The sequence below is a fragment of the Myotis daubentonii genome, chromosome 4, assembly GCF_963259705.1.
Source record: "Myotis daubentonii chromosome 4, mMyoDau2.1, whole genome shotgun sequence".
NCBI classification, from domain to species: Eukaryota; Metazoa; Chordata; class Mammalia; order Chiroptera; family Vespertilionidae; genus Myotis; species Myotis daubentonii.
Genome location: NC_081843.1, coordinates 115,860,898 through 115,874,432, shown reverse-complemented (window position 1 = coordinate 115,874,432; position 13,535 = coordinate 115,860,898). Strand labels below are relative to the sequence as shown.

Here is a 13,535-nt window from a genome sequence, read left to right as displayed (position 1 = left end):
CGCAGGCGCTTACTCCCCGGCTCCCAGGCCGCGACTGCAGCGCAGAACAGGGATCGGCAGCGACCCTGTTCCGGATCGGAAGCAGATGCCTCGTCTCCACTGCGTTCCCCCTGCACCGGCACCGGGGGACCACCGCTCGCTGCCGTGGGAGAGACCGCCGACCGGGTCCCAGACCTGGCCACGGCCCCCAGGAGCCGGGGATGGAGACGGCCCCCAGAAGCGGGCCGGGCTCGGCGCGGGCAGGCCGGGCCGGGGCGGGAGGCGCTGGGGCGGCGCAGCAGGGTCCGGCCCGCCTGGCAGGCCCCGGCGGAGGCCGGGGGAGCACCGGACGCGCGGGAAGGACCAGGCCGTCACGGCGCACCGGGGGGAGCGGGGCCGCCGCCCTGGGGGTCCGGGCGGCCGAGGGTCCCTGCGGGGCGACCAGCCCGGCGGCCCGTGCGCAGGTCGCAGCGCCGCGGCTGCACCGCGTGGGAGACGCCCCCAGCCACACCGGCGCGCCGCGTCCTGCTCGGGGGCGGGGCCTCGGCGCTGATTGGTCGGGGCGCCCGCAGCCCCGCCCCCACGCTCGCGGCGCCGCCGAGGCCCCGCCCCTATCCTGTGGCCCCCGCCCTCGCGGCCCCTCCCGCGTCCCATCCTTAAAGCTCGGGCGCTGGCCCCGCCTGTTGGAGGCGCGGGATCCGGCGGCGGCGGCGGCGGGCGGGCCGCACACAGGCCCGAGGAGCCCAGGCCAGGAGGTAGCGGCGCTGAGGGGAGGGTCCGGCGCCATCGCCGCCGTCCAGCGCCGCCGTCCCGTCCCCTCGGCTGCCCGGCCGGGACCTGAGTGAGGCGGCGCGCCGCCCGCCCGGGCCGCCACCATGTTCGACAAGACGCGGCTGCCGTTCGTGGCCCTGGATCTGCTGTGTGTGCTGCTGGGTAGGTCCGCCGCCCGTGCTGCCCCCTGCTCCGGCCCGGGCGCCCCCCGCCCCGTGGGTCTCAGCGACCCGGGCGCTGGCTGCAGCCGGGCGGGGGCGGGGTCCCGCAGGCCGGCCCGCCGCTTGCCTCTCCCGGCCGGGAAGCAGCTTCGTTTTCCGTCCGTAAAAGCCCGGGACGCCCCTCATCAGAAGGTGTTCCCGGGTGGTTCGCGGTCAGTCGCTGAGGGGTGCGGGGCCAGCTTTCCGCCCCAGAGCTGCAGGAGCTTGGCTTGCCTGTGCTTTTGGGGGTGCGCCCCAGGCCCGCCCTGCCGCCCCGCCCCGCGCTCACCTGCCTGCGCTCAGCTGCCCGCGCTCACCTGCCCCGCGCTGGTCCCGGTCCTCCCTCCCGGGAGCGCCGGCGCCTGCTGCTTGGTGCTCCTGCCTTTAGGCGCGGGACTGGAGCCGTCCCGAGGCACGTCGCCCTCTCCAGCGTGTGTCCTGCGAGGCAGTGTGCTGGGAGCTGCCCGTGCACGTGGAGACCCGGGGAGGACCCTGGAGGTGCAGGCAGCCCCGCTCAGTTCAGGCGTCAGGCCCGGTAGCTTCTGGGGCGACAGGTCTGTGACCTCAGAGCATCCAGGTGGCAGGTCTGTGACCTCACAGCATCCGGGGCAGCAGGTCTGTAACTTCAGAGCATCCGGGGTGGCAGGTCTGTGACCTCAGAGCATCCCAGGCGGCAGGTCTGTAACTTCAGAGCATCCAGGTGGCAGGTCTGTGACCTCAGAGCATCCAGGTGACAGGTCTGTGACCTCAGAGCATCCGGGATGGCAGGTCTGTGACCTCAGAGCATCCGGGGTGGCAGGTCTGTGACCTCAGAGCATCCAGGTGACAGGTCTGTGACCTCAGAGCATCTGGGGTGGCAGGTCTGTGACCTCAGAGCATCCTGGTACAGGGTTGCGGGCCGGCAGCGTCAGGAATAGGTCATCCCCGGGTCAGGCCGGCCGCCCAGGGCTTGCAGTCCTGCTGGAGACTCACACAGTCTGTTACCTGGTGGGTCTTTTGGTTGTCGATGAGACCTTCACTGTTCACCAGGACACTGTACTGGTCCGCAGTGAGTTGTAGGGATGAGGTTAGGAAGAGGAAACGCAGTTTTGGAACCGCTTTTATAGAAAGACAAGTAGTCGTCTCAGATGTCAGGACCGTATGATTGCATGACATACATTAAAATTTACTTGTTTTCAACAGGAAGTTTACCTTCGGTAACGATGTTAAATTTTAAGATGGGCTTTAACTTGTCCTCAGTGTCGCCGCACTTCACTTACATTTCCGCGAAGGAAGAGGGATCTCAGCCAGAGCCGATCTGGACAATTCTGGCGGGTTGGGTAGCCTCCCGTCACTGCCCGGTGGGGTGTGCTGTCAGAATTACACATCAGCTCCCCCTTTTCCTCCCTGAGGAGAGCTACTGACTCAGGAGACAACGTGTGTGTTTTCACCTGTGCTGCTTGGCAGTGAGACTCCACGCTCTGAGGTGCTGAGGGTCATGCTGTTACCCACAGGGCCGCTCGGTGGGTGTCCATGCTGTTTGCCTTTTCAGTGTGTGCGGGCGGGAGGGCCTGGGTGCCGGCGGTCTGAGCGAGGATAGCTCCGGGGTCTGCGCTGGCCGAGAGTCACGGGACAGCCGATGGCTCAGGAAGATAAGACTGTGCCTCGGGTCTAAGTGCCTTTGATGGTTTAGGAAAAGACTTGTTGTGGGGATTTAGGCATTAAGTATGTTTTAGGAAAAGATCTGTTTGAACCGTGTTTCATCTGTTCTTGTGTTACTAGAGCTTCATTTAAGGCAATTCAGTGTATTGTGATAAGACCCAAACTCCCCTTTTCTAAACAGAAAATGAGGTACTGCCCGGTTCAGTGTGGTTCTAAGGTGACAGGGGACGTAACCGCACGACTGACAGACAGCAGGGAGGGACAGTGGTGCAGCAGAGGGCCCTTTGCGTGTGGAGTTTGGGAAGACAATGTGTTTTTAGAGCAAACTCCCCTTCTAGTGGGGTCTGAGTCACTTTAAGTTTGCTCCTGTTCACCCTCCTGGCGGCAGGAGATGGGGCAGCCTACAGCCATGGGAGCCGAAGAGGGTTGTCAACCTGGCATGAGCTTTTTTCCTGTGGGGCATCTCCAGGTAAGGGCTGACTGTGCCAACAGAAAGATGACTGGGCACTTCCTAAGTACAGGGCTCTGTGAGAATGGCTCATAATTATAATGCGAATGTGTTCGGGCTCTGATAATGACACCCCGACATCATCCGGCCTGTCCATTGTACTGGGACAGGGCTCTGTGATTGTGTCACACGCTGCTTTATAATTTCACAGACGGTCATGTCTGCTGAAGTGACCATTACACGTGTCCTCTGTGTGTGAGTATGCGGGCATATGTGTGCGTGCAAGCAAGCATTCTACCCCCAAGTCAAGGTATCATCACTGGAACACGAATTCCACAGCCAGGCTATTCGTGTCTTCAGTGGGGTCAGTCCTGGAAGAGAGGCCTGGGAGAGCTGCTGTGAACTGGCTCCTCCTTCGCTCTCTGGATGATGGGCTTGGTGATGGTAGGAAAGGCCTCAGAGGCACAGGGAGCTGCTCCCCAGCGAGCGGAGGGCTGGAGGGGCAGGAGCTGCGTGTTTTGTCCAGGGGTGAAACCACGTCCCGAATGAAACTTGCTGGTGCTTCATGGCTGGGGGCCATTCCAGACTTTACCCACCATGGCTTTAGGCTGCCAGGAAATGGACTCCCAGGCCAGGAATCAACTCAGTGCACGCTGAAGGAAGGCTCCCCCTGCGCCGGGCCCATGGTAGGCGCTAGGGGTACAAAGGTGACAAACCATCTCTGCCCTGTAGGCGCTCAGGGTCTAATGAGGGAGAGCAAACGAGGCTACAGTCCACCCCGATAAGGATAATAATGGGGTTTGGAGTAGGTGCCCTTTGAGTGTAGGGAAGGGCGTTGTCTCATATGATTCATTACAGGTAAATGGTCGTCTGTTTACTCGTAGCAAAGAGAAATGACAAGAGGCACCTGGAGTTACTCTCAGAATCCGTCTGTCCCTTCCCCAGGTGCTAGACCAGGGGTGGGCAAACTTTTTGACTCGAGGGCCACAGAGGGCTCTTAAACCGGACCGGAGGCCGGAACAAAAGCATGGATGGAGTGTTTGTGTGAACTAATATAAATTCAAAGTAAACAGCGTTACATAAAAGGGTACGGTCTTTTTTTTCAATAGTTTTATTCATTTCAAACGGGCGGCCCGCGGGCCGTAGTTTGCCCACGGCTGTGCTAGAGGGTAGTCGGACTCCGGAGGTGCCTGTGTGTGAGACTCCCTGGGCTGCCCGCGAGATGGAGGCTTCGGGGAGCTGGCGGCCTTTCTGGGACCTGTGTCTGCTGGGAGGTGGTCACTGTGCCTCCAGGGCCTCCCTCCGCCTGCCCTGTGCTCGGGGAAGTGACCTCCGTGGACTGCGCTGAGCCCTTGCTTTTCGGTGCTGGTTGGCCTTGGCCAGTGGGACATGGGCAGGGCCTGGTTTGTGTTGCAGAGCTGCTCTGTGTTTCGTGAGCAGGTCACAGCGATCGGTGGCCTCCCTGCCGGCTACAGTTACAGAGCTTGCTGGGTCTGGTCCCTTCTGGTCCCCGTGGGCCTGCGGTGATAATGACCTCCTGATCGTGCTCGCCTGGGCGTGTCTCACCCCCTCGCTGTCCTCCTTAGGTCCTGCCTGCACCTTGAAGATGGGTCCTTCACTACGTTCTCTTGAATCCCCTATTGGAGGGCGCCGTGTTTGGTTTTGTTTTTGCCTGGACACTCCTGACCATACACTTGCTGCGTTTGACGCCAGTGACAGCTGCCCTAAGAGCAGGTGCAAACAGGAGCTCATGGCCCCAGTGTGGGCTTTCCGGGAAGGGCGGGGTTCCTCGGCGAGCTCCGGGTGTGGGCTGAGCTCCGGGTGTGGGCTCACCATTTTGCCGAATCAGAGTCAATGGTCAGATCAAATCTGGCGGCTAGACCTGGGCAGCGACTGCTCGGGGCTGTGGAATTCGGTGCCTCCTCCTCCCCGTGACTGTCACCAGAATGCTGACCTCGTTCTGCACCCTAAGTCGTATCCCTGAGGAGTGGTCTCGTTCCTGACCCGCAGCCTGGGCCCTTTTCCATGGGGGTGCGGGGGGGGGGGGTGACCATGTAGTTAGCGAGAGTCACTTGCTAAATAGTTGCGAGCACTCTGGGCCCTCTTTTCTCTGAACATTGATTTGTTCATTCACTCATCATCGAGTGCGTGTTGGTTTGATATTTAGTAGGTGCCGTGCGTTGTGTTAGATACAGACAGCCCCCCAGTTAGGGCAGTGCGACTTCTATTTTATTTATTTATTTTTTACTTTACAGTGGCGTGAAAGCGAACACATTCAATAGAAACCATCCTTGGGATTGTAAATGTTGGTCCTTTCCTGGTCTAGTGATAGGCGGACGTCCTCTGCGCTGCTGGGCAGGGGCCGCCTCGGGTCGCGAGGGGAAAGGTCAGGCGCTCCACAGTGCACCCCGCGCCAGCGGTTTGGGGATATTGCTTTCCCATCCCGTCGTGTCTACAAAGCGCCCATCCTGTCTCCTGCTTCGGGTGAGGAGAGGAAGGCAGTCACCCACGGGCTGAAATTCAAGATGGTTGTCCAACTCCAGGCCAGTGTCCATGTTCTGAGCACGCTTCAGGGCGGCGTGGCTGAGCTGTGAGATTCGCAGGTCAGAGTATTCAGTGCATTTTCAGCTGAGGATGGGCCTGCGGGGACTTCACCATGTAGATGAGCAGGTAGGACAGTGCTGTGCTGGCCGCCTGCCGGCGGCATCTGTGAACCAAACTGCGGGAGGTCGGCTGGGTTGTTCCTCTTCCCTCCCAGCCCCCGAGAACGGAAAGGACTCTCAGAAAACGAACAGCAGTTGGTGAGACCTGGCGGCATCTGGGGTCAGGCTGGCCCTGCTGCACGGCTTTTCCGGTCTGCGTGGCTCTGGTTGGTTTTATGCGGTTGAGGGCTCGCGAGGCTGGTCCTCTTGGATAGCGACGGAGATGCTCCGACAGGCTCTCCTCTGGGTTTCTGAAACGCAGACTCTTCCTCAGACTCGCTCTGAATTACATGCTTTGCAGACTCATGTGCGTCCTGTGAATCTGTTGCTTTCTCTCCTGCTTAGTCATTGTGACTGAGCTTTCCCACGTTTCCCACCTGGTACCCGGCTTGGGGCCACCCTGATCCTTTGGGGTAAGGGACTGACGTCTCCTTGCTCCTGTGCCCCCGCTAAAGGCAGACGCTAGAAAGTCCCCAGGCTCCAGGATTTTAAGTGAACCCAGTTCCCGTGTAGTTTCCGTTGATGGGAAGGAATTGGGATGTTAGTTGTTTGCTTCCTCCTAACTTAGGAGCTTCATTCAGCTTTCGGATAGAAACACAGTCCTGGTGACAGGTAGTTGGGGCTGTATCGGCCTGACCTGGTCTCTCTTCAGAAAAGCACTCCCCATGTATTATTGTGAGCAGTGGCCACGCCTGCCCTCTGCCCCCCTCTTCTCTGTTGACCCTGTTTTTCATTTTCACTCCTTTCCCCTCCTCCTCCTCCTGCTCCTGCTGCCTCCCACCTTCTTGCTGTCCAGGTTTAAAGCCCGGAGGTTTGGAGTTGTCTTTACTTCATGGAAACTAGCCTAACGTTGGGAACGGCTCACTCGTTATAAACTACATTTTTCTTTAAAGCGTTAGAGAGACCTCAGTCTAGTGATGGACTCTGGATCCCCGTTCCAGCGCCTCCATTCAGGAGCTGGGGACTCGGGGCCCAGGGTCCTCCCTGTGCCCCCGTGTCCACACGGTGCTGACGCCAGTCCCTGCCTCACACGGTTGCCCGGAGGCCTGACCGAGTCCACATGGAAGGGCTGAGCACAGTGCCTGCACTGGGGTGCAGTGTATGATTGTCGTAGAACTTATTTCTCTGTAATCCTACCAACTGTAACCTCATTATTTTAGTAGAAATAACATCACCTAGTTTTGTATTAGGGGCACAAACCCTTTAAAACCTTTCCCGTGAGCCGTCGTGGAATGTCTTGACGCTGACGGCATCTTGAGGGGCGAGTTTTATCAGTCGTGTGACAACCACATGTGTGACCCCCGGGGGGTGGTGACCCCGTGGTGGTGGGAACAGCTGTCTGGGAGTGTGCTGGGTGCAGTTAAACAAGTGGAAAAGCTCTTGCTTTGTACAGAGGGCATTCCTGGATTTCGGCTTCATCCGGGAAGGAGCTGCTGCACTCTGCTCACCGGCGCAGCTCTTACTGCCCGGGCCTCGGAGGTCGTCCTCCCCCAGTAAAGAGTAGGCTCAACAGTCCTGACGTTTTTAGTGACCTTAACTGTACATCCTCACTTGTGTAAATTCTGTGAACTTAATTCCTCTCTGCAATGAAGCCGGCAGCTGAGGAGGGGGGCGGGGGACACTGTGTGCAGCACCTCCCCCCCCCTCCCCCCTACCCTCTTCTCAGGTCAGGTGGTTTGCATTGTGATGCGTGGTGGTGGTGGTGTATGAGCAGTGTTCAGGCTTTAAAGTGTCGGCGTGTCTTCATCTTCACTTGTTTATCTAGTGAACACCATTGTGTGCTTAGTGCAGCGCTAGGAGCTGGCACTACCCCTGCAGAAGATAAGGTCTCTAATACCGTGTGAGACAACTACAGGCGTTTGTACGCGCGCTGAAGGAAGTAAAACAGGCTGGGAGGCAGGTGCTGGGGGCAGACTCCTCCGGGGAGGGGCCATCTGAGCGAGATTTGAGGATGAAAGCCAGCGGGAGTGAGGGGCGGGGAGAGGAGGCCAGCCAAGGGAGGCTCAGGCGTCGAGGGCCAAAGGGACAAAGGGCATCTGTAACAGAGAGGCCGTGTGGCTGGAGCGTGGTGGCAGCTGTGGTCTTCTCAGCAGTGACTCTGGAACTCATTTCTGAACGTCGGTGTGGATGATGACTGCCCTTGTTCAGCGCCCACCGGGCCTGTGCAGTCTCTGCTCCACTCGCTTAGGGAGCGGCTAGGCCAGCTGTGGGCAAACTACAGCCTGTGGGCCGGATCCGGCCCGTTTGAAATGAATAAAACTAAAAAAAAAAAAGACCGTACCCTTTTATGTAATGATGTTTACTTTGAATTTATATTAGTGCACACAAACACTCCATCCATGCTTTTGTTCCGGCCTCCGGTCCAGTTTCAGAACCCACTGTGGCCCTCGAGTCAAAACATTTGCCCACCCCTGGGCTAGGCCATGTCCGTCTGCAGGTGGCGGGAGAGTTGGAAACCCGTGGAACCAGGTGAGATGTGCGGTTCGGAGCTGGGAAATGCAGTTCTGAGGAGGTGAGTTCTAAAAGCAGATTGGTCTGGGTTTGGGAAAGGTGGCCGTGGATGGAGAGGGCGGGGAAGGAGGGACCAGGATTCGCTGGCTGTAGAAGCAGCGATTAGTTCAGGCGGCCGGGATGCCTATGACTGTTTGGTTCTGTATGAGGGCTTCCGGGCTGTTGCTGCTCCCTGTACTCTGAGCTGTGTCTGCTGTCTGAAGGTGGCGCTTTAATTTTTCTAATTCACACTCCTGACGACTGCTGAGAGTGCCAGGGGGGCGGGCATCCTGCAAGATGGAGCTAAGGTGCCCTGTTGAGTCGCACAGCCACAGACTTCCTCAGTAGCGCCGCCCCTTGGGCATCCCTGCCCAGGAGGGAGACCCTGCCCTCCGCTGCTCTCCACGCGAGTCCCATGCAGCCACCATCAGTGCTCAGCCCAGCAGAGGCACGCAGAACCCGTGGCGGAGCGCCCAGAGGTCACTGCTGGGAAGGGTGTCCGCAGTCTTTGCAGGCTGGGGCCCAGGGAAATGACAGACAGGAGGCTCGCGGGGGCGTCTGGAGGTGGTTGGCAGCTCGGTAAGCCGCCAGCCTTGCCTGGGCTTCATGGAGCTCCGCGGGAGGGAGAGGAGTTGGGGCCGCTGCTGGAGAGGCGAACGAGGGGAAGAGAGCCGTGCCCCCCGACGCCTCACCGAGCTCGGTGACTGTCGTGGGTGAACTCGCGAGGCCCTCACAAAGCTCAGGCAGCGGCCGCCTCCTCTTCCTGGCACTGGCACTGTTTTCCCAGGAGGGTGGGAGAGTAAGACAAACCCGCGGTCTCAGCAGCTCCTGGCTTGTGCGGGAGCCTGAGGGGGACCTGCGGTGTGGCCTGGTGCCGAGACGCCGCAGCCCGAGGCCGGGGGAGAGCGGGGCTCCCCGTCTCTTCCCACTCACTGTGCGGCGTGGCAGGCGCTCACGCTGTCCGCTGTCCGCTGTCCGCGTGTCCGCCTCTAACGAGGACCAAGATGAGGCTCACAGTGCCTCCCGGTCGGGCTGCGGCTGAGGCAGGGCGTGGGGTGTGGCCAGGCCTGCCTGTGCTGCTGTCATCTGTCATCGTGAGGCGAGGAAGCCAGGGAGCCGTTCGGCCCGCTGACCAGGCTGTTCTTCACGTTTGGTGCCGCACGCTGGCTGCTTTTCCTCTGGAACGTTGTTTAGTGTAGCTCCAGCTTCAGCTTAAACAGCGCTGAAATTGAGCCCTGGTTTGTATTCAGTTTTTAGTGCCCAGATCACTGTAAGAAACGTTTTGATTACTTCTAACCTATTTCTCTCTGGAAACAGATACTGCAGTCAGATCTGTTTTTGTTTTTTGTTGTTTTTTTTTTACAAAAAAACATGTTTTTATTAATTTTTAGAGAGGAGGGGAGAGGGATAGGGAGATAGAAACATCTATGAGAGAGGAACATCATTGATTGGCTGCCTCCTGCACGCCCCCTCCTGGGGATCGAGTCCACAACCCAGTGACCTCTTGGTTCCTAGATTGACGCTCAGCTGCGGAGCCACACTTGCTGGGTAGAGCTTGTGCTTTAGAAAAACACTTTTTAAAATCCTCACCTGAGGATATACCTACTGATTTTAGGTATGGGAGGGGGACATGGGGAGAGAGGCACAGAGAAAGCGAAAGGGAAACAGAAACTCCCCGGTTGCCTCTGGCCCATGCCCTGCCAGGGGTGGAACCCACAGCCGAGTTTTGTGTCCTGACCCGGAACGGAACCCAAAGCTCCGTTGGTTGGAGCGTCCTCCGCACCGAGCGGCGCCCGTCGGACTGGGAGACCCCGAGCAGAGGATGCCGTCGGCCGACGCGCGGCAGAGGCGGTTTTTCGCTTTTTTCCGAACAGCGCGGCTAAGGGAAAGGCATTGTCCGTGGCTCCTTTCCAGCACTGTCTCTCTGACCCATTAGCCCAGCTGGAGAAAAGGCTTCTTAAATTGTGACGTTATCGAAACTTGTCGGACAGGTTATGGGCACCACTTCACAGCTGGTGTTGGAGAGCTCCACCAGCACTCCCCGCTCACCGCGCACGGAGGCTGCGGCTGCCGCTGATGTGGTCCCGTTACTGACCAAACCCAAAAGCAAGTGAGTCGGTTACCTTCCATGAGGATACTGGTTTTGCACAGACTCCCCCTTGCTTAGGGTTTAACATTGCGAGTGATTTTCCAGTGAGTGGCAATTTGCTTATGTAACTTAAAGGGCTCGACGAGTGAGCTAGCGGTGAAAGTAGTTGGTTTTGTCTTAGCCCAGCGGTTCTCAACCTGTGGGTCGCGACCCCTTTGGGGGTCAAATGACCCTTTCACAGGGGTCGCCTAAGACCCTCCTGCATATCAGATATTTACATTATGATTCATAACAGCAGCAACATTACAGTTATGGAGTAGCCACGAAAATAATTTTATGGTTGGGGCACAACATGAGGAACTCTATTTAAAGGGCCAGAAGGTTGAGAACCACTGTCTTAGCCGGTTGAGATGCAAATGAACAAAAATGAACCAGTAAGTGTATGATGGGAAATAGGGGTCCGGTGGTGTTTTATGGAAAGGGTTCTGGATAGGAATGGGGTGGCTTTCTAAGATGACTTTGGTTCGGGGTAGAGCAGTGCATTCCGAGCTGGGAGAGAAGGTCGAGGGGATCAGTGAGGTCCAGAGGAGATCGAGGTAGCGAGACCACAGAGGGGGTGAGGATGGAGAGGAGTGGACGGGTTTGAGACATCGCAGGAGTAAACGGACAGGTTTTGGCGACATTGAATGTGGGGTCAGAGGGGTGGTTCTGAAAGTCGTGGCTTGTCTAACGGACAGATGTTGGTTCCAGGCCAGTTCCTGAGCTGGGGGTTTCACACACAGGCCTGTTCCTAAGCTGGGGAGACTGAGAGAACCCGTTGGAAGCAGGAGGGGAGGGAGGCGGTGGGGAGCCTGAGGGGGAGCGTGCTGCTGAAGGCGCCTGGAGATTTCCCAGAGGAAGTGCCAGCTTCGGGCGGGTGAGTGGGCCTCGGCTCCGAGGAGCACCCTGGACGGGGAGCCAGTGGCCGGTTCAGTAATTACCGTCACGGGAATGGAGGACATCTCACAGCCAGCTGAGAGTGGGAAGGAAAAGGCCTTAGCACTGCGCTTCAGAAACACCAGCCTCTCGGATTGGTTGGAGGGAACACTGAGCCCCCGAGAGAGAGGGCCTGGCTGCAGGGGACGGACGATGTCTGCTTTCTCCCGCGAGAGCAGTGAGGCCAGGCCTGGGAAGCGTCCACTGGTGGTTCCGCGGGGTCACCGATGACCTTAGGTAAAGCCGTTTCCACATCGGAGGGGCTGGGGAGTGGAAACGGGGCTCTTGCTGCTTCCTGTACGGAGGGGGCCTGAGAGGGAGCGTGTGGTAGCTTAAGGGGCAAGAGGCCCAAATATTGACTGACCGACCTACGAAAAGCGCCTGAGGGCCTTCCTGCAGCCGTGAGCAGAGCCCGGGCAGGCCCACCGCGGAGGCTGGGAGCCGCGGTCAGGGCGCAGGGGCAGGAGGCTGCGGGGAAGAAGGCCCCTGCCAGGCGGGTACCCTTTTGAGCCAGTGGGACAGGGGTGGCGGAACTGCTCTGACAGAATCTGCCGAGAACAGGGGGCCCCTTGATGCTGCTGTCTGCCAAGTAGCTGGGACCAGGTGGGGTCGGAAGCCTCAAAACCTGCTTTGCCGCAGTTTTTGCTTCGGGCCACACGTGTTCCTCAGTCTCGCGAGGCTCCCGTTTCTTCACGCGCACCGCAGAGAGGGCACTGCGCCCTGGCCCTGCGCGGGCCCCGGGCCTCCCTGCCTGAGTCCTTCTCGTTCCTCCTGGAACAAGTGTGCGTGTGCGAGCGCGCGTGTGTGTGTGCATGCGTGTGCATGTGTGCATGTGTGTGCGTGTGTGCGTGCGCGAGTGTGTGCGAACGTGTGCGTGTGTGTGTGTGCATGAGCGTGTGTGTGTGCACATGTGTGCATGTGTGTGCGTGTGTGCGTGCTGAGCCTTAAAGGACAGTTCACGGGAGTCCGTCCTTCTCCACCGTATCTTCCATAGAAAATAACCTGAGTGATACAAACGTACATTTTTGGGGGAACATATGATTTGCTACTGCGATAATCATAACCGTTGTAAAAAAAGAACTTTACCAAACGCTTTTGGCTTGTGTGCCTTTAAAAAAAGCGTGTGTATTTTAAACAAAGCGTACTAATTTAGATACGCCACTTTGGGGACTTCCTGCCAGAGTGAGAGTTTTTCTGTTTTCTTCTGGGACACACCTTAGTGTGACTTTATTTTGGTTTCTGAACCTTGCCTTTTGGCGTAATTTCAGACTAGACACGATGCACTTTACATAAGCACTCTTAAGATTTAAAACACAAATCCTCGCAGTGGGGGAGGGGCATGAAAAGGAAAAGCAGTTGAGGGCTCAGGTCTGGATTTTATTTGGTTGTTTATTTAAAAATTTTTATTTGTAGTTTTGGTTCTTGAATCATTTCCTAGTATATTTGGGGCACGCAGATAACTATTTTTGTACCGGAATGGTGACATCAAGCCAGTCTGATTTCTTCTTTACAATTTCAGTTGCTAAAGCCGTCTCCTTATCGGTTTGAAAACCGGCCCCATCCACCAGACCCAACCTTTTTTTTTTATTGATTAAGTTATTACATATGTGCACCCAGCCTCTTGAGAGGCGTCTGTGTGTGGCTTTTGGAGACGACGAGCGTTTGCCAGCTCTACTCGGCGGCCTGTGCTGGGGACGGGCCTGCTGCTGCAGGAGAGGTTCTCGCCAGCTTCTCTGAGGGGCCTTGTGGTCAGGGAGCTGGTTGGGTGGGATTTCTGAGCCTGAAGGTGTTCTCACCGGGTGTAGGATGCTTCGTTTTACAAGCTTAAACCATACTCCGATGAACCTACTGGTCATACTTCCTTTAAACTAAAGACTAAACAAACTAGACACGACTTCAAAGAGGAGTCTGCGCTTTGATTCCCGCCTACACCACCTGTGAGGTGGGTGGCTATGGGCCAGCCTTCGGAGCGGGTGGGGAACCTTGTTTCTGCCGGGCACCAGGTGACTGATCAACACCATTCACGGGCCAGACGCACGGCCAACTTAAAAATCAGCCTCTGTGTGGCCACGTGTCTCACGACCTCACCCCGAAGGCCTTGGCAGGGCGGACCCAGTGCGTCCTGGGCCTCGTGCCCCGGCTTTAGCGAAGGTGACTGCGTGCAGGAGGTCCGTGCTGGAGCGAGTGTCCTGGGCATCCGCTCACAGGCTTCCAGGTGAGGAACCGCCTTTTCACCAGAG

At 57.9% G+C, this 13,535-nt stretch overlaps 1 protein-coding gene across 2 annotated transcripts in view; it reads left to right on the top strand.

Annotated features, from left to right (window-relative positions):
- Positions 1-644: 644 nt before the first annotated feature.
- Positions 645-13,535, top strand: part of PLPP1 (phospholipid phosphatase 1) — a 39,935-nt gene continuing 27,044 nt past the window's right edge. The window contains exon 1 of one of the 2 annotated variants that reach the window (XM_059695033.1): positions 645-912. In XM_059695033.1, the coding sequence (XP_059551016.1) occupies positions 855-912 (58 nt within the window). In that variant the 5' untranslated portion in view covers positions 645-854. The remainder of the gene's footprint in view (positions 913-13,535) is intronic. The other variant, XM_059695034.1, reaches the window with a different exon arrangement.